The 27,151-nt window shown below is 40.8% G+C and overlaps 1 protein-coding gene and 1 long non-coding RNA gene across 2 annotated transcripts; one reads left to right on the top strand and one right to left on the bottom strand.

Annotated features, from left to right (window-relative positions):
• The first annotated feature begins 9,643 nt into the window (after positions 1 to 9,643).
• LOC128741517 (uncharacterized) lies at positions 9,644 to 26,058 on the top strand. The gene is made up of 3 exons (XR_008412217.1): positions 9,644 to 9,948; positions 21,671 to 21,757; positions 25,810 to 26,058. It is a non-coding gene; the product is annotated as an uncharacterized LOC128741517 (long non-coding RNA).
• On the bottom strand, positions 25,785 to 27,151 carry LOC128741516 (26S proteasome non-ATPase regulatory subunit 14). The gene is made up of 4 exons (XM_053837390.1): positions 27,028 to 27,151; positions 26,758 to 26,944; positions 26,097 to 26,692; positions 25,785 to 26,033 (listed from the first exon to the last, which is right to left on the bottom strand). Exons 2-4 carry the CDS (start codon positions 26,933 to 26,935, stop codon positions 25,872 to 25,874), a joined length of 936 nt encoding a protein of 311 aa, XP_053693365.1. The 5' UTR covers positions 26,936 to 26,944; positions 27,028 to 27,151; the 3' UTR covers positions 25,785 to 25,871.

Here is a 27,151-nt window from a genome sequence, read left to right as displayed (position 1 = left end):
AGGCGAAGTTAAGGAGGCCATCATGCAGCTAAAGAACAACAAGTCAGCTGGAAAAGATGGCATCGGAGCGGAGCTTATTAAAATGGGACCAGAAAAGCTGGCCGTTTGTCTACACCGACTAATTGTTAGAATTTGGGATACGGAACAGCTACCGGAGGAGTGGAAAGTTGGGGTTATCTGCCCGATCTACAAAAAGGGCGACAAGTTGGACTGTGAGAACTATCGAGCGATCACCGTTCTCAATGCCGCTTATAAAGTGCTGTCCCAAATCATTTTCCGCCGTCTATCACCAATTGCGAATAGATTTGTGGGAACTTATCAAGCCGGCTTCGTCGAAGGTCGGTCTACAACGGATCAAATATTTACACTGCGGCAAATCCTCCAAAAGGGCCGTGAATACAGAGTTCCCACGCATCATTTATTCGTTGACTTCAAAGCCGCATATGATACCATCGACCGGAAAGAGCTATGGAAAATCATGGACGAGAACAGCTTCCCCAGGAAGCTCATCAAACTGATTAAATCTACGATGGATGGTACGCAGTGCTGTGTTCGGATTTCGGGTGGATTGTCAAGTTCATTCGAATCACACAGAGGGCTTCGTCAAGGTGATGGTCTTTCATGCCTGCTGTTCAACATAGCGCTACAAGGTGTTATGAACCGAGCGGATATCAACACGCGGGGCACGATATTCAACAAATCTAGTCAATTCGTCTGCTTTGCCGATGACATGGATATTATCGGCAGAACATCTGTGGCGGTGGCTGAAAAGTACACCAGACTAAAGCGCGAAGCAGAAAAGATTGGGTTAAAGGTAAATACGTCTAAAACAAAGTACATGCTGGCCAGCGGAACCGAGGCCGAACGACACCGCTTGGGCAGTAGTATATTGATCGACGGCGATGAGTTTGAGGTAGTCGATGAATTTGTCTACCTTGGCTCACTGGTAACGGCGGACAATGATACCAGCCGTGAGATTCGGAGGCGTATTATCAGCGGAAGTCGTGTTTACTATGGGCTCCACAAGCAATTGCGGTCGAGCAGACTAAGTCCCCGTACAAAGTGCACCCTGTACAAGACGCTTATTAGACCGGTTGTTCTCTACGGGCATGAAACATGGACAATGCTCGAGGAGGACCTGCGAGTGCTCGGAGTTTTCGAACGAAGAGTGCTAAGAACGATCTTCGGCGGCGTACAGGAGAACGGAGTATGGAGGCGGAGGATGAACCATGAACTCGCACAGCTCTATGGCGAACCCAGTATCCAGAAGGTGGCTAAAGCTGGACGGATGCGATGGGCAGGGCATGTTGCAAGAATGCCGGACAACTGCCCTGCAAAGATGGTGTTCGCCTCAAATCCGGTAGGAACAAGACGACCAGGAGCGCAGCGAGCAAGATGGTTAGACCAGGTGGAGCGAGATCTGGCGGAGAGTACTCGGTGTCCGAGGAATTGGAGAGCGGTAGCCCTCAACCGAGTTACATGGAGAAATTTTGTTCAACAGGCTTTGTCTTAGGACGGCAAGCCACCTAAGTAAGTAAGTAAGTAAGTAAGTAAGTACCTATCCTGATCTATACTTATAAAAATGGATTTCTGTCTGTCTGTCTGTCGGTATGTTCCTTAGAGAATCGAAAACTACAGAATCTATCGGCGTGAAAACTTGCATGTAGGGGTTTTTGGGGCCTGGGAAGGTTCTTATAATGGTTAAAGACCAATCCCCCCACTAAGAGGGGGAGGGGGCTCCCATCCAAATCTATACCTTTAAAAATGGATTTCTGTCTGTCTGCCAGTAGGTTCCTTATAGAATCGAAAACTATTGAACCGATCGGCGTGAAAATTTGCATGTAGAGGTTTTTGGGGCCGAGGAAGGTTCTTATGATGGTTAGAGACCCCTCCCCCCACTTAAAAGGGAGGCTCCCATACTAATGAAATACAAATTTCTCCATAACTAGAGAACTAATCAAGCAATTGAAACCAAATTTGGCATGCGGGTGTTTTTGGAGGCAAAATTTTTTCTATGGTGAATTGAGACCCCTCCTCTCTTTAGAAAGGTAATTACGACCCCTCTCCTCTTTAAGAGGGGGGCTCCCTACGAATGAAATACAAATTTCCTCTTATCTCGAGAACTAATCAAGCAATTGGGCCAAATTTGGTATGCGGGGCTTTCAGGGTGCAGACATTTTTTTATCGTGAATTATGACCCCTCGCCCTTTTAAGAGGGGGGGGGGGCACCCATACTAATGAAATGCAAATTTCCTCATAACTCGAGAACTAATCAAGCAAATGAAACCAAATTTGGCATGTGGAGGTTTTCGGTGGCAAGAATTTTTTTGATGTATTAGGACCCCTCTTCTGTTTAGCAGGAGGCCTCCCATACACATGAAATACAAATTTCCTCATAACTTGAGAACTAATCAAGCAAATGGAACCAAATTTAGTATGTGGGGGTTTTAGAAGGCAGAAATTTTTCCTATGGTGAATTATGACCCCTCTCCGTTTTAAGAGGGGGGGGGGCTCCCATAAAATGGAATACAAATTTCCTCATAACTCGAAAGCTAATCAAGCAAATGGGACCAAATTTGGCATGTGGGGGATTTTGGAGTCTTGATTTTGGAGTTTTATGATGGTTAGAGACCTCTCACCCCTGTGGTAGGGGGATATGGACTTTCATACAAATAAAACAGAATTTTTTGTGTAGCTCAAAAACTAACTCGAGAAATTCGAGACTCTTCCACAAAACATTAGTCAATAACAAGACCACAAATACTATCTATAGTAACGCTAGATCATTCAGGGCGAGACGGCCGCGAGTGTTGCCGGCGACCCGTCGTCGGAAACGACGGTCGCTGTGAAGGGGGGGCAACCCCTCCGCAGAAATCACCACTGTCTAGGTTTATTTGTTTTCCTAGGTCTACTGACCTCTATTACTTTCCTTCAGTTAAATCCGAACGAGCGACAATGAGTAAGGAGTGGATCACCCCTACGAAATGGTACTTTCTACGAAAAAGATTTCCGTGAAATGGTACATTCTGCTTAAGGTTTTGCGCGAAATTTGTATTCGGCGAAATGTTATACAATCACGGCGAATATTGTTATCCGCTTTCTGGCTAAGCAGTGAGGGGAGTTGTTGTCTACTTTACTGTGAGGAAAAATTGCAAATTTGTATATTAAACTACCCATCCCAGGTAACCACCCAGCTAGCACCAACTCGTATATCAATGTACGAAAACTATCGTAAATATCTCCTAACAAACTCGAAATCGTAACTAAAGCTGGATAAAGTCGGATCAAGTTGATTTTTTTTTTCGTATATAATAATAATGACTGACATACATACGATTTTCAGCACAAAATCGTAGAGTAGTACGGAGCGACTCGCGCTTAATTGGATATTATCGTATATAAATACTTATATAGTCGTAACGCTCACAATTATTCGTAATCACGTATATCGCCTCCAAAATAGTACGGATATGCCAATTTTGCGCATGAAATACGATTTATTTAGCATGTACATCTGTACGTAATGCAGATTTTTACCTTTTTTATACATATGAAAATGCTAGCTGGGCAATAAGCATTAACATAAGCAGCAAACTGCAACTCTTACCACGAAAATATAGCGAAAATATGTATGTTCCGCCGTAATTCAAGAACGCCTTGGCCGTTTTCCACCGAACTTGACAAACATGTTTCTTAGCATAAAAGAATCAGCATTGGGAGGTTGACAAAAAGGGGATCTCCAACAAGGGAAGAGGTCTAAATAAGTTAAAGAGGGTGCGTTTTCCTTTCACCTAGACCTATTGCGCGAGTAGCTGAGAGACAAGCAGGCGGAGCAAGAGTTATGGAAGGAGGTTATAGAAAGAGGGAGTCCACCAAGGAGGGACTTGTGAAAAAAAGGAATTTGTTATTTGTTATTTGTCATTTGTTATTTATTGATAATTTCATCCGACTTATCATAGTCTTAATGAATAAAGAATATGGCTGGGAAAAGCCACCTTGAAAATGCAGTTTTCAAAGCGGCGCAAAAACCCAGCATCTTTTATACACATAGTTACATTGATATAACGCTTAACAACTAAACACACTTTACAATGATTTGAATGAACAGAAAACAGCAGAAGGCACTAACACTAAAAATTAAAATTACTGTTATTTTCGTTATATGCCAAAGCAAGTCGACGGATAGGTTCGTGTTGACCATAATTCGTGCGATGAACGTTTACCCGTAGAAGACGTGAATGACGTTGCGGGCGCAGAGGACCATATATCTGTAGCATAGCGAGGATGCTGGGACAATCGTAGCTACCGGTCAGGATTTTGTTGGCCATTTGAGATATTATATCCTTGCGTCGCTGTTCCAGGGGTTTTATTCCAAAAAGAATGCAGAGGTCATTATACGGTGGTAAGCTCTCGGGATTTCTCCATGGCAGGGTGCGGCAAAGACGATGAATAAAACGTTTTTGAATACGTTCAATACGTTTCACCCAGATGTCGTAATACGGGTCCCAAATAACGCAGGAAAACTCCAGAATTAAGCGTACCAGCGAGCAATAGAGGGTCAGCAAGGTGCCATGATCCTCAAATTTTTTTCCAATTCTCCAAATTAAGCCAAGTTGTCGATTCGCCTTGTTAATGATCATGGAGTAATGTTGTCTAAATGTCAATTGAGCATCCAGAATAACACCTAGATCCGTAACAACTTCCTTGCGTAATAGGGATACTCCATCAACGTGATAATCAAACAACAAAGGCTGTTTTTTGCGGTCAAAGCTCATGGCAGTGCATTTGGCGATGCTTAATGTCAAAAAGTTGCGGTGGCACCATTCAGCGAACAAAACAATTAACGCTTGGAGTCTGAAGCAATCATCGTAGCTTTGAATAACCTGGTAGATTATTGTGTCATAGGCATACAACAGTCGTGTACCACGAGGTAATAACTTTGTAACATCGTTGATAAACAACGAAAACAGTAAAGGCCCCAAGATACTTCCTTGAGGGACTCCGGAGTTGTTACTAAACCAGCGAGATTGCGACGTTTCCACCTTCACAGCAATTTTACGATCCCGCAGGTACGATTTTATCCATGCAACCATCGTGACAGATATTCCGAGTTTATCACACTTGGCACATAATATCCCATGATCGACATGATCAAATGCAGCTTTCAGGTCGGTGTATAGAGCGTCAATCTGAAGACCTCGATCAATGCCGCACAAGCAAAATGAAGTGAACTCTAATAAATTGGTGGTTACGGACCTGCCAGGGAAGAATCTGTGCTGTGCGGTCGAGATATAGTTTTTTGTGCTGAATATTAGATGATTGTCTACGATAGCTTCTAGAACTTTCGAGCAGGCGCACGAACTGGAAATTCCTCGATACGGCGCCACATTCCGTTTATCGCCCTACTTGAACACCGGGAACATATATGACTCCTTCCAGATACAAGGAAACAGTTGGCAGTACGTGACAGAAAGGGGAGCTGACTGGGAGGAAACCAACGGGGGACGCGGAACGTGAATATGAATGTATGTTCCGCTATGACTCCGGAACGCCTGAACAGTTCTTCATCAAACTTGGCACACATGTTCTTGACCATATAAGAATCAGCGCAAGGAGATTGACCTAAATGCGGGTGCTCTCTTACAAGGGCGATGAAGGTTAATGGGTAAAAAAGTGCGCTTCTCTTGTATTTGTACCCAGTAGCTGGCAGTTGTACAGTTGGCTGGATAACAAACGTAAAAAAAGTTTTGTCTCGCTTTGTGGGGAGTATCGAAAAAAACTGGCTGGTGGACAACAGGGGGGCGAAATGGAACTAACAAAAGGAGTAGACACACTCAAATGAAGAAAAAGGGTTTTGTGTTTTGCATTACGAGAATTTTCTTTACAATAATAGATGACAAGCGGCTGAGACACAAAGGAGCCCGTATAAGATCGGGCAATCAACTAACTAATTAAATCATGCAAAAAATAATTATCGTCGTCGAGGCGAGTGTGTGGTGCGTGGAGTGATGGAACTGGGAGAATAAAACAAAATTGGATATTAGACTACCTAATATAAGAGCGCAGCAGTAGTTTCGCTAGTAAAACATTGGGGTACCAACCGAAAGAGCGTGGAAGTGCTATTGTATGACCCAATATATTTTGGCCTATATATCGAAATTTTCTAGTTTCATCTAGTTTATCATTCTAGACCGTTATAAGAATTATTTGAATGCCTCACTTCATTATAAATATGAGGTTGAGTCTGTAAACATTTGAATATTAAAAGAAGCATATATTTCACTAACCAATTCGAAAGTTTATTCGATACATAGTCGAGAGAAGGGATATTTCATTTCGCATTCGGTTTCCATCTGAATAGACAATCAACTCAAATGACTTGCTTTGCTCTACAGCCAGCAAAGTGCAAGCGACATCTCTTGCCATATGCCACATTACAGAAGTTGGGAAACTGCTTTGCATGTGCCACATATTGCAGTCGATGAGTAAATAATTGTTGCAGATGCATTGCTGGATGTTCTATCTACTTGTCGTATTACTGAAACAGAAAGGAAAGGCATCTATCAGTTTGATTTAAGCGAAAACATTGAAGATCTTCAAATATCAAACGTTAAAATTTGCAATTTGTCCTGATGAATGGACACCAAACACTTATCCCAAACGAGGTAAAATTTTGACTACCAAATAGAAGTTTCGCGAAACAAAGCACACGGCAAAATTAATTATGTATAAGAATTATTTGCTTAGCAAAGCACACACGATTATTGAATCGAACCGTTCTAATTTAATGTAAATTACTCACAGCATGAATAATAATATGCATTGAGTGTGGTGCGGTAACAAGGGGGCATGATGATGACGGGTGGTTGGGTGAATTCACCGCATATGGTGCTAAATTTGCAATCAGTGCTGCAGCTCGTACATGTAGGTAGGTACCCCCATTATGCACATTGAACGCATCATTGAATCAAAGCCTTCGGGGAGGCTGAATAATATGACATTACGAAGCTATTTTCATAGAATGTTGCTCCAGTGTTATTAGGCCTATCAATTCAACGTGAAGAACATGGCGAGCGTGCCCATTTCGGCCAGAAGCCGCTAAAATCAAGCTCACTCGGTAGTAATGCGTATGTAAATTGTTATTGAAAACTTGAAGGTGTAAATCCCTGTGGGTTGTTTTAAGTAGCGTGACAGGAATGTGTCGTAATATTACATACCTATAAATTTAATGGGCGTGCCTGCACACTTCGAAAAAATTTTGTAATTTTACGTCTTCTGACATGTGAAATTCATTTTTTCGTTCTGTGTAGGCTGGGACATATTACTGGGGCACATACCCCATCTTCTCTGAAAACTTTAATTAATTTCCACTTATTAATTTAATTCTAAGTTTAGTTTGAAGTCTAATTTAAGCTGAATTCCAAGTTCAAATTCGATTCTAATTTTATGCCCAATTTCATCGCCGATTTCAAGTCCATTTTTAAGACCCGTTTCAAGTTCAATTCCAAATACAACGTCAAGTTTAATTTAAATCCAATTTCAATTCCTGCTTTAAGTTCATTTTCAAAGCTTGTTGTCTTAAATTCTCAAATCTTGTCATTGTCCATAGATAAGTCTAATTTCAAGTTTGATTTTGGGTCCAACTTCCAGCATAATTTCAAGTCCATTTTCAAATTCAATTTCAAGTCTAGATTCAAGTCAATCAATCAATAATTCATAAATCAAACAACGTAGAGCAAAGCAAACAGTTTTTTTGTGACAATATTAGTAAAGGATAACAAACGCAAAGAGCACGAAAACGTGATCAAAACTAGACAACCAAGATAGAAAAAAAGAAAAATGCGAGAGACAAAACGAATAAAAATTGGCATGAAAAAAAAATCCGAAAGAAAAAAGTGATTGAATGGGAGGGAAATCGGGACATAAAAAGAGAAAAAAGTGGAAAAGCAGTAAACAGGAAAGAAAAAGAGAGAAAACGAGCAAAATACAAGAAGGACAGAAAAAGTTAAATGACGAAAGAGAAAAGAAAGACAATTAGAGAAAAGAAGAAAAACCATAAAGAATACAAAGACAGAAAATGAGGATAAACTGGACAAGAAAGGAGAAAAAATGGGATAAAAAGGAGAAAAAAGGGTAGAAAAGGAGAAGATAAAGAGGAAAACGGGACAGAAAAGGAAAACGCTTGAGAAAAACTATGAAACCAGAAGACAAAAGGGATAAAACGGAAAAGAAAAACAGAACGTGACAGAAAAAATGAAAAATCAGAACATAATACAAGACAAATCAAAATGGAAATTACGAATAGCTGAGAAAAAACCGATACAGTAACAGAGTAAAACGGAAAAATCGATCAATCGAAATATAAAAGATGAAATGAATTCAATGGGATGGGACAAAAACCGGGAAAATATCATAGAAAAAGAAAAAACAGGGAAAACGGATTAAAGAAAAAGGTAAAACGGAAAAGAAAGGACGAAACAACGAGGAAAACAAAGGAAAACTGAAGAGGAAAAGGAAAAATCGGAACCGAAAATAGAATAAACGTGACAAAACGGGAAAGAAAATAATACACGAGTACACATGACATGAGGAAAAACATGCAGAAAATAAGAAAACATGGGACAAAAGACGAAGAAAAACGGAATAATGAAAATTAAAACACGGGACAGTGAAGTGACAGAGGAGAGCAAGAGAAAAAGAGCGAAAATGAATGCAAAAACCAAGAAAACGGTATAGAAGGAAAGAAAAAGGATAAAAACGGAACAAAGCGTGGAAAACTGGACTGAAAAAGAGTAAAAAGGACCAGAAAAGAGGTTAAACATGTGAGAGAATAAGACAAAGATTTCAATTCAATCTTGCAGCAAGAGCTTGATGTCTCGTTCTCAAATATGGATAGAAGGAAAGTTAGTATAGATATTTATTTGCGGTCACTCGCTTGCCCAGATGCTTTACTTTAGAACGTTTAGACAAACACCGAATCTAAACTGTTTAAAAGCTGTGCAATCAAACAATTCATACCTGAATAATTGACACATCACGTTTGCGGAAGATAAATTTGCATTCTTCTCAGCAGGCACAAAACGCCTCACCTGAGTGCTTCATAGTTAACGAAACCTACCTGTGGGAAAATTGTTCTCTACATGCAGCTTTTGCGTGCAACCAGTCGAAAAGCTAAGGGTATGTGGTAGAACCTATCCAAAACCTAAAACCTCGTTCCGAAAGTATAGTTTAACAGAGCCTTGAAAAAAAAAGAAGAAAAAAACAACCGCCCGGTCGATGCATTCCTCTGCCGATTGGACGAAAAGATCCGCATTGGGCCGTCCAGCCCAGTCTAGTGGTCATGCGATGAGAAAAAGTTGCCCACTTTCCATACTTCAAAGGAGATTATGTGGTACTGGATTCTCGTGTGTGGGTGTCCTTCCGGACTTTCGCCATCTCACTATGCATGCAAATGCGATTGTCCTATACCTATACACTTTGAGAGACGATCGCTCGTCAGCAAGTGTTGCGGAAGAGAACAGAAAGAAGGTGGCTTCCGAGTGAGGGATGGTTTGTGGACGATTGCTAGGACATGCAAACGGTAAGCGGTTTTTTTGGGGACCCTGTGCTTCAGCTCCAGTCCAAACAACATCGGTTACAAAGTATGTCGAAGCTCTGAGATGCACATTAGCAGTTAGTTGATGCCGAATGTCGTACGTGTATTGTGCATATCGTCAGTATTAGCTTACTTGCTTCGGGTGCAATTTTCGAATGCCATTTTCATGTCCCTTGGCAATTTAACTGTTTCTTGTGAGAAGTGAAAACAAGCATGGCAATATCATTAGTCCTTCGGGACACGGTGACTCGGAGTGTGGGCGTTGATGGCAGCTTGATAGATTAGCAACAGAAACCCTGACCAGTTGAAAACTGTTCAACTTATCCGATACAAAAAGACGTTTTCATATCGAGGTTTGTATTCCTGTCGTCCGAATTTGTGACATGTCTGTTGTACCTGTAAATGTTTTTACTTTACAATTCATACGCTTCAAAATGACATCTCAATTTCGTCCTTAATAAAAACGCCGCTTTTGTCCCGTACTCATAATCGCTTTCCACACGGCTTCTTTCGATGTATAGATATTTGTTTCCTTTGTAGCTTACATTTGGACGAATACAGTCCCCCCACTCCCTACTCCTCCCTTACAAAGGCGTTCCACATTGCTGCTGGGAAATGCACTTTCTGAAAATTTTATAACGATTTGAAATTCAATCAGCTCTCTTCAGCAGAATCTTCCGGTAGCGCTTCGAGTAGGTACGTGAATATTTCATCACACAAGGCGACATGGGACTCCGCCATCCGGTGCTCTCGACTTGAACTGCCCCGGATCTTCCTTTGTATTTCGGTCCCGTTACAGTCAGCCACCCATCCAACCAGCTGGCACATGTAAAAAACGATGAAAACATGCGCTTGTTATGACCGAAACTACACGACCGGCAGCAGCAGCAGCAGCAGCAGGGAGGTTGTTTGCCGACAGATTTCAGTACCCTACCCAGTCGGTGCTGAAATATATCAATGCATTGCGTTGTGAAGTCATGCGAAATAATAATTGATTTTCGACGGAATACACAATGTTACCGCAAAAAATGCCGGCATGTTTTATCAGCTATGCATGAATAATAGCGTTTAAGTGGTATTTAAAAGCATAGCTTGTTGGTGCTTTGGGAGCTTGTATAACACATGCAAATTAGTTCTAAAAATGAATTAATTTTAAATATGACCCATAAATATGCAGGAAGATATTTTTGGGAATGTTATTTTTGCGCCAAAAAGACCCGTTTTGAATTTAATTTTGTCACAAACAACTTTACGCCAAGTAATTTTTGAACCATTTTTTATATTACAAAATAACGCATTCACAGTTTGAATCAACGTACCGGAGTCTCTTTGAACTTCCGTCATTTCGCTCCTTCCACTAAAAAGTTGATCAGCTCCATCTTTGCTTATGCCAGCACGTGGAACTGAACTGCCGTCGGCTGAATTAAAGGTAACTGAATACTTTATGCCTCCGGTATAAATGAATCGGCAATAAAATCTTATTTAAGAATAGCCTATTTACGCAAGGTTAGCGCGTATTGCTTGCACTTTTTAGACACTTGTAAACTACCTGTGAAGTAACTATGCTGTACACAGTTTACGACACTTATACTATCTACGAGCTGAAGTCCAATTAATTGACGACTGAATACCGGGAGAAAGGAATCGACTTCGATTCGAGGTAACGTACGCCCTAGACGGCAGGGATGAAATGTATAAACCGGTGAAAGACCCCCGTAGCCTACACACCGACACCAACAACAACAGCCAACGATGGCGATGTATACACTTCGCAGCTCCCCGAGGTTATCCGAAGCACCCTTTCCCCACGCATAGATATCCACAAAGCCACATGGAGATCTCCTAATCAACGTACTATGAACCAGATTGAACCCGTTCTCATAAATAGGCGGTTCATGAACATACGTTCCCTTGTTTGCTTCTACCAACCGAGAGCTCTTGCCGTATCAAGAATTCCTCTCCACTGTACTCGGTCCTGGGCTACTCGTCGTCAATTCGTAGCTCATCTCGACACACGCAAGTCGGCTTCAACCTGGTACATTGGGCCCCTCTATTCCTGGTGCCGGTAGGGTTCTAGGGAGAACGGATTACACTGCGCAGTCGTCCAGCATCTTTGCGGCCCAATTTTCGCCAGATGTGCGATGGGAATCTCTTCAAGCGCCTGCCTCTCCTCTAGTGCCTGCAACTCGTGATTCATACGCCTATGCCACTCTCCGCTATCTGTTTGCACTCCGCCAAAAATAGTCCCCAACACCTTTTTTTTTTCAAATACGGCAAATGCACGTATATCTTCCATGGGCAAAATTACTGTCTCGAGTCCGCAGAGGACTATCGGTCTGATTAGCGTTTTGAACATTGTCTGTTTTGTGCGGCGGCGTATGCTGCTTGATCAAAGAACTTGTGGAGTAAAAAATAAACTCGACTTCCAGCTTGGATACGTCGTTGAAACTCCTTGCTCGTATTATTGTCGGCGGTGACCAGAGATCCGATTGTGAATTCATCACGGTACTAAATCGATGACATTCAACTCTTCTGATGTCTTTCGAATGTACCGGTGTTATTCGAGTTTATTCCCCTGTCTTTGAATTAGTTGTAATGGGTATAAAATGGGGAAGGCAAATGAGGTGCGTCCAATATAGCTCTAGCCATCCCAAGCCCCTACCTAGCGCCTCCACGTGGCCATACCTGGTAATGCTCCATTGAGTAGCCAAGCTAGGAGGTGCGATGCTGGGTGGTTCCCGGCTGCCTGGTCTCAAAACCGTGGTTTTTTTTCGTTTTAGCTTATAAAGCATCTCCTGCTAAATAGTAAAAACTTTGACCAAAACGAGTCTTAATACTGCACATGGATACCAGAATGAAAAATTAAATTAACTATTAGAAGCACTTATGGAACCTCAAAGGATGCTACTCTATTCCATACGAAGGACTGTTGGTGAGATTGTTCTATTTTTACCATATTTCATCTTAATATCATATTATTAACAGTATTATTATTGATATCATAAATGTGGAAGGCTGGATGATGGAGTGGATTGCCAACCTGAATCTTTAAGGTCACTTCTCAATGCAAAACAAACAAATCATCACGTGGGTTAAAGTAGGTACAGCGAAATTGATTATTGGACATGGATGGATCCTAATGCTGGAAGGCGACTCTTATGGGTCCGCCCAATCCATTAGTGTGAAATTCATTTGATAATCAAATTTGGATCTACTGTAATTCTACCCTTCTACTACTACTACTACTACTACTACTACTACTACTACTACTACTACTACTACTACTACTACTACTACTACTACTACTACTACTACTACTACTACTACTACTACTACTACTACTACTACTACTACTACTACTACTACTACTACTACTACTACTACTACTACTACTACTACTACTACTACTACTACTACTACTACTACTACTACTACTACTACTACTACTACTACTACTACTACTACTACTACTACTACTACTACTACTACTACTACTACTACTACTACTACTACTACTACTACTACTACTACTACTACTACTACTACTACTACTACTACTACTACTACTACTACTACTACTACTACTACTACTACTACTACTACTACTACTACTACTACTACTACTACTACTACTACTACTACTACTACTACTACTACTACTACTACTACTACTACTACTACTACTACTACTACTACTACTACTACTACTACTACTACTACTACTACTACTACTACTACTACTACTACTACTACTACTACTACTACTACTACTACTACTACTACTACTACTACTACTACTACTACTACTACTACTACTACTACTACTACTACTACTACTACTACTACTACTACTACTACTACTACTACTACTACTACTACTACTACTACTACTACTACTACTACTACTACTACTACTACTACTACTACTACTACTACTACTACTACTACTACTACTACTACTACTACTACTACTACTACTACTACTACTACTACTACTACTACTACTACTACTACTACTACTACTACTACTACTACTACTACTACTACTACTACTACTACTACTACTATTACTACTTTCTTTGAATTAGTTGCAATCGCTTTGATTAGGTTTTACCATGTAGTTAGGGGTGAATTGGGCAAAATGGACTATTCTAGCATTTCGCACAGTATGGAATGAATGGGATTTGTTTCTTCTGATGTTTTGACAACGTTTGGAAGCTATTTAAGTTCATTTTACTGGCGGCAAATAAGTTTTTATACTGTTTAATTAGCTTTTATCATGATTTTTGGGAATAATATGGCAAATGGACCGCTTCCCGAAATGTGCGCAGGATGAAACCATCACCAATTGATTTCCTGCATTTTTTACATAAGAATAGGTGTCTTGTAAGATTCCAAACCAGCGGCTTCTAATTCTTGGGATTACGAGCTCATTCTTGCCCATTGAGCGTTGCTTTGTCTGGACAGGGCTTGAAAGGGATCGCAAGTTGAATGTGACTGCCGTGAATGCGAACTTTCCGCATTCAAACTCCGTTTTTTGAACGATCATTTGACTGTTTTTTGAATCCAGTCAATCTGCCGCTTGCGCTGCTGCCGTCTTACAATTCATGCGGCATGTCAGCAAAAGCAAACAGTCGATCTCCCGTTTTGCTTTGCGCTTTGAGAATATAAACTGCAAACTGACTGGAAGCATACGATGACGTATTTTTTTGTTGCTCTTTTTGTTTCCAAATCGGCTGCTCACAGTAATAGTTTGTCACCCGGACGTCGGTCGGACGCAAGCAAAATATTCGTCTGTATTGGACGGAGTCCGACCGACTTCTTCCATGCATATGTAGTGGTTGTTTTTTGTAGTATTGAATCATACGATTATGCGATTGCTTTTCGTTAGTGTGGTGATTGCCAGTCATTTGACTGTTTTGCAGTCATTCGGTGCTCCAAACGGTAAAGGCAACTTGATCGAAACGAAAATGTCAAAAAGTTTTAGAACGCGTTCGTACTGCTGCGTTCAATCGGCGTTTGACTGAGCAAACTGCCAGTTGTGTTATGCATAGCGTTCGCATTCCACCTCTAAACGGACGGTGTGAACTTGAATGCGCGTTGGTGTGACTGCGGTAGAAAAAAAGGATCGGTCGAAGCCCTGGTCTGGAGTCTCTTCCTGCCATACATTTGGTTTTCCAACCATTTCCGCCAGAAGGAGGACAGAGATCGTAAAAACTTAGAAGTTCTAATTTAGAAGAACTATTCCGAGCTAATGACACGCGCAAGTTTTACGAGAAGGTAAGCCAAACTCGTAAGGAACCGAAATCGGACATGCACATGAGTAGGAATGAGGGAATCTGATCACAAGCGCGAAGAGGTCAACAGGTGAAAACATTTCATCGATGTACTCCTCAATAGTGAAGTTGCAAAAGGAGACGCAACCGAGGTTAACCTAGTAGTACCCTTGGAAGACAATAATGTCACAGCCCATAACCTCCAAAAAGTCAAACGAAAAATCTGGTTGCTGAAGACCAACGAAGTCGTCGTTAAAGAATACCTACCGGCAGAGCTTTATAAGCCGAGAAATTCTGGCAAAGGCTCTACACTGGGTTATTTCCAAAATTAGGGTGGAAGTGAAGCTACCGGAGGAATGGATGGAAGGAGTGGTTTGACCCATCTACGAAAAGGGTGATCGGCTCGGTTGATGCAACGCTGGTAAACTCCGTCTACAAGATACTGTCTAAGATCCTTTTGCGCCGGATATTACCGATAGCACGTGGTTTCGTAGGGAATTGTCAGGCTGGCTTCATAGGGTCACGCGCCACAACGGACCAAACTTTTACCATCCGACGAATATTGCTAAAATATCGGGAGTTCAACGTGCCCACACATCATATATGTAACGACTTCAAAGCAGCATACCCAGCTAGCACCAACTCGTATATCAATATACGAAAACTATCGTAAATATCTCCTAACAAACTCGAAATCGTAACTAAAGCTGGATAAAGTGGGATCAAGTTGATTTTATGTCGTATATAATGATAATGACTGACATACATACGATTTTCAGCACAAAATCGTAGAGTAGTACGGAGCGACTCGCGCTTAATCGGATATTGTCGTATATAAATGCTTATATAGTCGTAACGCTCAAAATTATTCGTAATCACGTATATCGCCTCCAAAATAGTACGGATATGCCAATTTTGCGCATGAAATACGATTTATTTAGCATGCATATCTGTACGTAATGCTGATTTTTACCTTTTTTATACATATGAAAATGCTAGCTGGGTATGATACAGTCGATCGAGACTAGCTATGGCAAATAATGCATGACCACGGTTTTTGGGAAAAACTGACGTGGCTGATCAAAACTACATTATACCGAGCGAGGTGTTTCGTACGCATCTCTGGAACATTCTCGAGTCCCTTCGGGACGCATCGAGGGTTAGGACAAAGTGACGGCTTATTCTGCATGCATGCTATAACCAACTCTCAGGCTTCGCAGGTGATTTTGATACCATAGTCAGGAACTTTGCGATGGCAGAGGCAATCTACGCCAGACTGAAAGCGGGGACCCTATCCTCTAGGGCTAAAAATGAATGCGTCGATATTCGTACATGGATGTCTGTTCATTGTGGTAATAATATTAAAAAAGACATAGATATCTAACAAAAAGAAAATGACTGTGATATCAGTTCGAAGCCTCTTTTCCTGGAGCCTATGTTATTGTACTCAGTAAAGTTTAAGTTGATTTTCCTGGCTGTAACTGTAACTGAATTTCCGATGAAGTCTATGATAAAGTTGAAATAAAATTAGACACTTCATCTCAAAGAAACTTTTATGCCCTGCCAAACAAGTATAAGTATTCACCAGATTAGATAAATAGATTGATTGATAGTAAAAGAGTTTTATTCATTATAGTGTTTCGAGCTATACGTGCTCTGACCTCTGAAATATAGGTACCGGTTGAGCATTAGAAATTTGTTAACTACATGTAGATCAGTGGTTGTCAAACTGCGGCCAGTGAGTTACAGATCCCAATATCAAAGGCTCACGCCACGAGATGCTAAAAATTAATTTCATTGCCGATCCTTCGTAGCAATTCGATACGAAAAAGTGTTCAACCATTAATTTCTCATAAAATTATAATTTACAAAAAATTCTGAAAAACTCCTTCGTTTAAATTCACTACTCGTATAAAAAGACCCTGAAAGCTTCACTGTTGACGATCCCTGTTCTGGTTGAAAAGCTCTGTGGCCACATGTTATCGGCCGTTGATTGGAGCTTATTCATCCAGAACGTATATTTACACATTTCTTATTAAAAGTGCAAGTGAACCGGAAAGCAGAAATCACTATCCCAGGATGCTCTTTACTGATGCAGTAAGTAGATATATGTAGACTGGGGGAGGAGGGTCATATTTATGCTAGTTAAATCGTTGTATGGTTATGCAGGCGCATGTACATGAAGCATCCGTCAAGCAGAACCATCGAGAACATGAAGATGTTATGTGTGATATCATCTGGCAGAGGCAAACAAAAGGAGAATGAATCATGATCCTGTGCTACCTTTGGAAGGATAGTCCGACGTCCGACGTGTTTCGTTGGGATGGTTTGCTTCCAAATTTTCAAGCAGCTTTGCTGAGCAGTTAAGCTGTTTTTGTGTTTAGATTGGAAAATCCTGAGTGTTACGTCTTGAATCTTCAATACAGTTTGAGCGTAGCCCATCTGGAAGATTATAATCAGTATTATGGTACACGGCAAATCCCCTGCCGGTTGTTTCTATTGCAACTGCCGTGCAGATGCTACTTGGCGATACCCGAAACTTGCTCTGTCAACAGGAAGAAACAAATATCTCTCTATTTATTTCGCCGGAGCTGTTCAGTGTTGAAAGACAGAGCCAAGCTAGCGGGGCTATGCGGTTTTCCCTGTACCATCACCCGCAAGAAGTTGATGTGCATCCCGTGCCCGAGCTACCACGTCTCAAGTGGCCGAAACTATAGAAACCGAAAGCTGGAAATAACTCGCTTCATTCGCTCGCTTGCTGTATTGTCCATTGTCTTCTCACAGCACACTGCTACTTGTCGTTTGACGGAACGGTCGAAACAAGGACGGCAAGTCGAGTACCGAGTGGGTGTAATTAAATTTAAATTTAATCTCCTTCTTCCTTTTGAAAATAAAGGTTTATTTCTTGTAAGCCAGCTATGCGATGCAGTGTTTCGTTTCGAGAACGGTTCTCGGTGGTGATACTGACCCGGTTTAACAGAACCGCTCTGATCTTTTGCCGTTTGTCGACTGTTGCCGCGCTCGAAATGGTTTATTGTGGCACCACGACCGCAATAAGACTTCGGAATTCCGCAAAGGAGTGGTACTTCCGGACAGATTGGCCAATGCTGGCTGTTGCTTTCGGTTGGAGGATTTTGCTCCAGCTAATCAATTGTAACGAAATCTGCAGAGCAATTGTGTTCGATTGTAAAACCCTTCATTAAAATTTTACTTGCATTGATGACGACTTACGATGTAATAGGACGGCACACTTGATAGGATTAAAATGAGAACTATCTGTAGTTAATAAGTTCTTATGCAACTTTACTGATCACGACGGGTAACGTATAAATTTCAAATCCAAAACCTTTGTACCTCAGTATTGAAAATGGCTTACAGTTCAATTAAATCATATCTCTTTTCGATTTCCCATGCTTCATTTTTCATTTTTCAATTTCATTTTTCATTTTTCATTTTTCATTTTTCATTTTTCATTTTTCATTTTTCATTTTTCATTTTTCATTTTTCATTTTTCATTTTTCATTTTTCATTTTTCATTTTTCATTTTTCATTTTTCATTTTTCATTTTTCATTTTTCATTTTTCATTTTTCATTTTTCATTTTTCATTTTTCATTTTTCATTTTTCATTTTTCATTTTTCATTTTTCATTTTTCATTTTTCATTTTTCATTTTTCATTTTTCATTTTTCATTTTTCATTTTTCATTTTTCATTTTTCATTTTTCATTTTTCATTTTTCATTTTTCATTTTTCATTTTTCATTTTTCATTTTTCATTTTTCATTTTTCATTTTTCATTTTTCATTTTTCATTTTTCATTTTTCATTTTTCATTTTTCATTTTTCATTTTTCATTTTTCATTTTTCATTTTTCATTTTTCATTTTTCATTTTTCATTTTTCATTTTTCATTTTTCATTTTTCATTTTTCATTTTTCATTTTTCATTTTTCATTTTTCATTTTTCATTTTTCATTTTTCATTTTTCATTTTTCATTTTTCATTTTTCATTTTTCATTTTTCATTTTTCATTTTTCATTTTTCATTTTTCATTTTTCATTTTTCATTTTTCATTTTTCATTTTTCATTTTTCATTTTTCATTTTTCATTTTTCATTTTTCATTTTTCATTTTTCATTTTTCATTTTTCATTTTTCATTTTTCATTTTTCATTTTTCATTTTTCATTTTTCATTTTTCATTTTTCATTTTTCATTTTTCATTTTTCATTTTTCATTTTTCATTTTTCATTTTTCATTTTTACTGATCACGTCAGGTAACGTATTGTAAATCCAAAACCTTTGTAACTCAGTATTGCCGTCTTCCGTCTTCCGTCTTCCGTCTTCCGTCTTCCGTCTTCCGTCTTCCGTCTTCCGTCTTCCGTCTTCCGTCTTCCGTCTTCCGTCTTCCGTCTTCCGTCTTCCGTCTTCCGTCTTCCGTCTTCCGTCTTCCGTCTTCCGTCTTCCGTCTTCCGTCTTCCGTCTTCCGTCTTCCGTCTTCCGTCTTCCGTCTTCCGTCTTCCGTCTTCCGTCTTCCGTCTTCCGTCTTCCGTCTTCCGTCTTCCGTCTTCCGTCTTCCGTCTTCCGTCTTCCGTCTTCCGTCTTCCGTCTTCCGTCTTCCGTCTTCCGTCTTCCGTCTTCCGTCTTCCGTCTTCCGTCTTCCGTCTTCCGTCTTCCGTCTTCCGTCTTCCGTCTTCCGTCTTCCGTCTTCCGTCTTCCGTCTTCCGTCTTCCGTCTTCCGTCTTCCGTCTTCCGTCTTCCGTCTTCCGTCTTCCGTCTTCCGTCTTCCGTCTTCCGTCTTCCGTCTTCCGTCTTCCGTCTTCCGTCTTCCGTCTTCCGTCTTCCGTCTTCCGTCTTTCGTTTTCGTTTTCGTTTTCGTTTTCGTTTTCGTTTTCGTTTTCGTTTTCGTTTTCGTTTTCGTTTTCGTTTTCGTTTTCGTTTTCGTTTTCGTTTTCGTTTTCGTTTTCGTTTTCGTTTTCGTTTTCGTTTTCGTTTTCGTTTTCGTTTTCGGTTTCTATAGCAGAAATACCTTTTACGTTTTCCACCTTCTCTGACTTTTAGAAGGGTTTCGGATTATATAAATGTTTGTCTTTTCTGATCTTTAAAACCGGATATTGATTATTTTGAACTCAATTTTCCATCATTTTCTCTCTTAGAAACTCTAAGTCCCCTTTGGGATCGGTTTTTGGCTGAATTTTTTTTTGCTATTATCATCTTTTTGTAACCTAAATTGGGATTGTTGCTCTTTTATCCTGTAATTTAAAAGCATTTTCATTTTCACCGATTTCAAACTCAATTCAAGGTTATTTTCTTTTTTCGTCGTATCCGGCCGACTAGTCTAACAAAAAATATAAATATTTTCCCTCTGTTGTTTCACTGTAAATCAAGTTTAGCGGCACTTGTTGAAAACCTTATGCTGGACTCAAAATTTTTACTAAACTCCAGGAAGGTAGGTAACCATTTATCGAATTTATATCCGCTATTTTATGGTGATCGAAAAAGGTGGTCGCATCGGCTGCCGCCAAATGGGCCATCATCTTCCCCCGTCCATCATTGCCTAACATTAAAATGTGCGTTCGGCGTCGGCGTCGACGTCGGCGGCGGGTGACTAAGTGATAGATTCGCTTCATTTTATGATTATCGTACTCCTCCTTATTTTACGCTGATATAAACGGTTGTGTGAAATTTTATGACTTACTTATACGTTTTTCTTTGCTCATTCTTTGCGTGCCTTATGTTGCCGGTTTTTGCTTGGAGTACAACTTTAAAAAAATGCTTTTTAATAGCCCATCAGGCGTGATGATTGCCGTGGGTACTTTCAATGTGCAATAAATGCGGCGGGAAATAAAAACCTCTTCCGCAGCCCCTGCTTCGCGGTGCAAGTAAGGAAGTGTAGCGACGAGATGGGGTTCATACATTATGATTGGTACACGCAATCGCTAATGGCAACCGAGGGATTATCCAGAGATTATGCACTTAATTGTGAGTCAAACTGGGTTTGATTGTTATTAGTTTTAAATCATTGCGGTTACATTCCCTAATTGCCATTAGAGTAAAACTAAATGGCTTGTGTTTCTAAAAATCGCAGATCAAAGTAAAAATGTGTAGTTAATATAAATGATTTCGAAAAATTGTTATCTGCAATTATGTTGCAAAACCACGCACTTCACCAACAATTGAAAAATTCCGATCACTGTGGCTACGCTACAAAGGACAATGAACAACAATACCACGTGGTGGAAGTCCTCATTGAAAGTGGCAGCAGCGCGATGCAGTGTTCGATGGTCTATCCTGTCGTTTAAGCTAAGGAACTACTGCTGGAGGCAGTGAACTGAACACTCCAAGCTTTATTAACATTCAAGTGCCTTCGCGTGCACTCGTCGTAAAATCTAAACATAATTTCATGAAACTTTGATATTGATATCACCAGCCAGCGGTCATCGGACCAATATGCGGCGGACTTGGTTGGTTGGCAGAATCATTTCCACTCTCTGCCTCTTGGGGGGACAATCTGTTTCAATTCGATGGTCGCAAGGGCGGTCGGTCAAGATGTAGGAAGAGGGCAAATTGATATCAACAAGTTTCGTTATTTATGCCACATTTTCATAGTCTTTTGAGTTTCGGTGTGGTGTCTTTTGCCGCAGAGAAGGAGAAGATGAAACTTTGAGGTTGGGACGATTCTTGAATTAAATTATTCAAAATGATACCCCCGAAAGACATTTGCAGCGTTTAACAGGACGGGACGGTCACGTGCGGGTCTAATGGTTTCTGTATTGTTTATTATCGAACTTTTTTTTGTTTTTACAGTTGAAGTGCCAGCGGCAAATTGCTCCAGCCAGATGGAAGACAATGTGACGGAAGCAGAGAATACATTGAATGTGCACCACAAGATTTGTACGTAAGAATTTTATTTTACTCAATACTTGAAATGATCAAGACAATAACCATTATAAATACGGCACATTCAGACTTGATTTGCGAATCTACTTCGTCGTAGAAAACAACAAAAGAATTCGTAAAACAAACGTACATTCTAAAACTCGTGCTTTATTCTCAGTGTTTGTATACTTATTTACTATATCTAATAAAAATATCTCTATCATCTATATATAATCACTATCTTTTTGCCATTCCTGATAAAAAGTCTTCTTATGATGATGTATGACTAATAATTTTCAGAGCACAGTCCAACTCACGTACATTTACTACGGTTCTTTCCGGCAGCTCTATTCTTCACTTCTTACTTACTTATTATATCTCCAAATCCGCCGGTCCGGCAGAACAAAGGGATGAAATCAGAGATCTCCACTGTTGACGGTTACCCGCCATGGCTTTTATCTGTCGCCAGGACAGGTTCTCGTCTACAGCCCAGATGTCTCTGGCTAAGCTGTGCCGCCATCAGCCTCTGGGTCTGCCTCTTCTACGCTGTCCTTGTGGATTCCAGTCGAGTGCTTCACTGCAGACCTCGTTCCCTCCTTTCCTCGAGGTGTGTCAGACCTACGTTCACGAATTTATGTGGCTATCGGCCGTTGATGATATCGACGATGAAGTTCCTCATTGGATATCCAGTTGTCAGGCACGACCGATATATCGCAGGCACCGGTTAATAAATACCTGCAGTTTTGCGTTGCCTCCGCTGAGACACACCACGTTTCGCAGGCATACAATAGTACGGATTTGAGTTGAAAACTCTGGTTTTTGTATGTAGAGTAATCTTGTTTGAACACCAAATATTTCGCAGACATGCAATAGCACCCCTGGCCCTGGCCTTCCTGGTCCGTGTGACTATATCACTCTTGGTACCATCATCGGGCATTGTTCTGGCTACCAAGATATTGAAAGGCGTCTTCCTACTCAACTTTTTGTACCGCTACTGTGAAGATGGTGGAATTGTGCACTACCATAGGCTCAGTTTTTGCTACATTGACTGTAAGACCTGCTGCCTGGGACCTGTGAGTCGGTCATCTAGCTCTGCATATCGTTTCGACGTTGTGCAAGCAAGACAAAAGGTCGTATGAATAAAACAGTTTGCTTTGCATTTCCCGTATAAATCTTATGGGAAAGTTTGCTCTAACTCTTTATTCATACGGCCTAATGTAGTCGGCTAGGTCGAGATCATATAACTGCTTCCAAGACAATCCTCGATTTGGTCTACTGTTAATCGTTCCAACTATTGTCTCACGCCAGCAGTACACTCAAGTCAGTCTTTTTTTACATGGTTTGTTTTTTCCGATTACTCAAGAAGGGTACAACTGAGGGACCATTTACAAACTACGTGACGAATGTCGGGCCACTCCAAAATGTATTGAGATATAAACGAATGATCCCTAAGTTGCCCTGTTCTTATTAATCGAAAAAACAAACCGTGTAAAAAAAAAGTACTTGAGTGTAACCCTTATAGGGTAGGATAAGACCCAAGTAACATTTTTGTTGTATAATAGCTTATTAAACTATTGTACAGCTAGTTACCGTGGAACAAGAGCCTAATAAACTATTATGCAACAAAAATGTTACTTGGGGACGCCGTCCTGCAAAACCTTGCACGAGAATGCCTCGTATTGAGCCCCGATGAGATGGGCTAGTTTATCTGGAACTCCTCTACGCCTATGTGCCCCCCAGATGTTTTCGTGGTTGAGTCGGTCGAACACCTTTTCGAAGTCAGAAGAGTAGAAGAGAGTTCTGGAATTCGTTGGTCTGCTCCAATATAATGCGTAACGTTGTGGTATGGTCTACACATGATCGGCCAGCACTGAATCCAGCTTACTGTCGCTAGAGGTTAGCGTCAATCTCTCCAGGATCCGGTTGAGGATTACCTTACAGAGTGCTTTGAGGGTAATACAGACCAACGCACTATGGGCAAAAAGGAACCAAAAAACGGACGCAATCAAGATACGGGCTGCAGGCTGATAAAATTTAGGTGATCTTATGTAAAATTTTCCGGAGAATCGCGTGGCGCCAATCTCTTTCCTTTATGTCATCGGGAAGTGGCCCATTTTGGTCATTTTCCCCTATCTTTAACATATTTTTATCCATTTTGGACTATACCAAGCAAGGTTTTGAGAAAACTGATTGCTGATAAAGTATTGTCTTTAAGCAGGCGACTGGCGACAAAGACATATTTTATTGTATACCTGCATCACCAATAACAAGGGCTTGTATGTATATATTCTCATTGAAAATTGTCCTGCTTGCTGGTGTGACGGGATAATCATTTGTCCTAATATTTTGTTATCGTGATAAATTCTGGTTGCTACGTATGTTTGTTTTATAGGCAGAGAATAATTGATTTATCGCTCTTCGTTTTTGTCGGTTATTTCTGCGTATGAACAATGATACTTTGATTCCCTGGTCTCTAACATTTGAAATTCGGAAGAGTTGTTCAAAATGTTCAGTCCATCGCTTAAGCTGTTCTGTATGGTCAGTCCGTAGCTGACCAGCTCTGTCCTTTAGCGGCATCTTCGTATTCATCCTGACACCACTAAGACGGCGAGAAATATCGTACAACAAACGGATATCACCATTGGCGACGGCGCGGCGGTTTCCCCTTGTTCGGCAAAGAAGTTAGTCCAGCCTCTCTTGTACCGCCTACAAGCTTATTTAACTGCCCTCTTCAGTTCGGCGTATCATTGACGGGAAGCTGTCTTAGCCGATCTAGTTCGCGCTCGCTCATTGTCGGCTTTCGCCTCTCTCCGCTCGTCGATCTTCTTCCAGAGGTTTCATCCAAAATCCACTCCCTCCGCCCGCTGCGCGCTTTGCCGAGAGTTTCGTCACTGGTCGTGAAAATGGCGTTCTTATTCTTTATTGCCCTGTTCACCTCAGGATTCTCCAATCGGCGGACGTCGTAACGGCACCCAACTTTCTCCTCCTGTCGTTGGACACGTGCGACGCGCAAACGTATCTCAGCGATAACAAGATGATGGTCGGATGCAATAGCAGTGCTGCGTTAGTTGCGTACATCAAGAAGGCTCCTTCGTCATTTTCGGCTTATGGCGATGTAGTCGATTCGGTTTTCTGTTCGACAATCGCGGGAAACCCAGGTGACTTTATGTGCTGGTCTATGGGGAAAGAGCGATCCACCAATGACCATGTTGTTATTACCACAGAATTCTGTGTTGTTAACTTAAGGTCCAAATCCCGCATAAGGGGCTGCCACCTTGAGGTAGGCGGGGCACAAGATAGCCAAGGAACTAAGAGTTTCGCTGTTAACCACGAAGAATATTCTGTTAACCATGACGAACAACGGGTGCACGGTTTGACTGAAAAACAGAAGGTTGCAAGAGAATGAATTTGGGATTAAAATCAACACTCAATATTACATAGATAATGTTTTGAAGAACCATTTGCTTCCCATCGTCAAAAAAACGCTACAAGAATGCCCCATACTTCTTCCCACAAGATTCTGCACCGTCTCATCAGGCGAAAGCTGTGCAGGCTTGGTGTGAGTACAATTTTCCGGATTTAATTTCTTCGAAAAATCGTCTCGACTTCTATGCATGGGGTACAGGCGAGGCAAACTAAGGAGCACTAACGAATTTGACTATGAAGTGAATACTTTTAAGCAACGTTTGGAGAAGATTTAGGATGAAATGTCTCAGGATATCGTGCGTACCAGCTGTAATGCTTTTCAGCAACTGGTAACTGGCGACTGGTAACTAAACCAAAAGAAGAAAGATTTAAATTGGACAAAATTTGTGACGAACTCAACGACGATAGCAATGCGGTCCAGCAGTGACAGTTCGGTCCAGTCAAGTGACATTTATTGTTATAGATATAGGTATTTGCTTTAGAAATTAGACTTCTAAAGTCCGTGAAAGTGCACCATTACCAGTCTTTCGAGTCAGCTTAGCACAGTTACTTTTATTAGGGGAAACGTTCTATTATAAAGAAAAAATGCAAACACTACTCGTGATACTTATAAAATAGTAAATTTATATTTTAAATTTCAGAACCAGCGCACATATCCAAGCAAACGAGTCAGTTTTTGATTGGAGTTTTCGGCTTAACCTGCTTACTTAAACACGTTCGTATCCAGCATCGCGCCCAAACACTGGACAATGTTATTCGACATCAGAGTGTCCACTTTTTCCTCAAGATGCCGCTTAGGATCCTGTTTGCCAACGTTCTTAATGGCTAACTGCTCCGGCGTCATCTTTTCTTCGTCCTCCAAAGCCTAGAATATTGTGATCGACTTAATAAAAATGTATCCTAAATAAAATAAAATGAAAACACACACCTTATTATAATTTTTCGCCAATTCCAGCATTTCCTTAATAGTGCTTTCATTTATGCTGCAATGTTCCTGATAGTTAGCGAGCGTAAGTCCATCCATCCATGATTTTTTATGCAGATTCAGCAACATTTTTTGCTCCAACTCATTCTTCCTGTAGTTAATACTAATCGAATAATAGTGGCGATTGAGTCCATGAATCAAAGCCTGCACCGACGGCTTCTGTAAATGTCCCAAATTGGACGTGGTTTGCCGAGGCTCCTGGCCCAGAACCAACATGTTTGGGTTGATCAACCGGAAAGCATCGATCACAACCTTCCCCTTGACCGATTGAATTGGATCAACGACGACGGCCACCGCACGTTCGGATAACGCTTCGAACGATTGCTGTGTATTGATATCGACCCCGGAAAGCCAACAACCGAAACCCGGATGCGAATGGTACCACCCAACCACCATCTCCGGTCTACCAGTTTGTTTTAACATATCTAACATTTTCGCCTGGAACACTGGATCAACGGCTTCTACCGACACTCCAGTACCGGTTTGAGGCATTGCGAATACATCAATCACTTGAACTGTGTAGTCATCCACAAATTCTCCTGAAAAGGATGAATATAAATTAAAAATTGGTACCTTTATAAAAAAAAAAAAACAGGAAACCCACCCAACATCAAACCCATAACTTCCATCGGAACTCCAGCACGACCATGTTTCAACATTTTCAACAAGGCCAGAGAAGAAATGTAAACCTGTTCGGCAGTATCCACAACGGGCGCATCAGTCGGCGGAGGTCCCTGGGTTAGGCCAGGCATAGCCCCACCAAGTCGAAGCAGGCGATCCATTGCTTGTTACTGAAATAAACATGTATAACACATTAATTCACCTATCTATAACATACCGACATAGAGCAATTCAATAACTATTTAATACTTACTTAATAAAAGTGAGACCCTTGAATAATTATCGAACAAAGCCGTACGAGATTGTTTCTTGTTTCACCAGATTCAAAAAATGCGACGATGACTTTGGCGTTTTCTGCTGGGATCGGGCTCGGTAAG

The sequence above is a fragment of the Sabethes cyaneus genome, chromosome 3, assembly GCF_943734655.1.
Source record: "Sabethes cyaneus chromosome 3, idSabCyanKW18_F2, whole genome shotgun sequence".
In the NCBI taxonomy this organism is placed as follows: domain Eukaryota; kingdom Metazoa; phylum Arthropoda; class Insecta; order Diptera; family Culicidae; genus Sabethes; species Sabethes cyaneus.
This window is presented reverse-complemented; position numbering and strand designations above follow the sequence as displayed.

Coding starts and splice junctions, on each gene's coding strand:
- LOC128741516 (XM_053837390.1), bottom strand. CDS start 26,935: ATGGATCGCCTGCTTCGACTTGGTGGGGCTATGCCTGGCCTAACCCAG. Junction 26,693..26,757: donor AGTTATGGGTTTGATGTTGG/GTGGGTTTCCTG, acceptor CATCCTTTTCAG/GAGAATTTGTGGATGACTAC. Junction 26,034..26,096: donor TGGCGAAAAATTATAATAAG/GTGTGTGTTTTC, acceptor ACAATATTCTAG/GCTTTGGAGGACGAAGAAAA.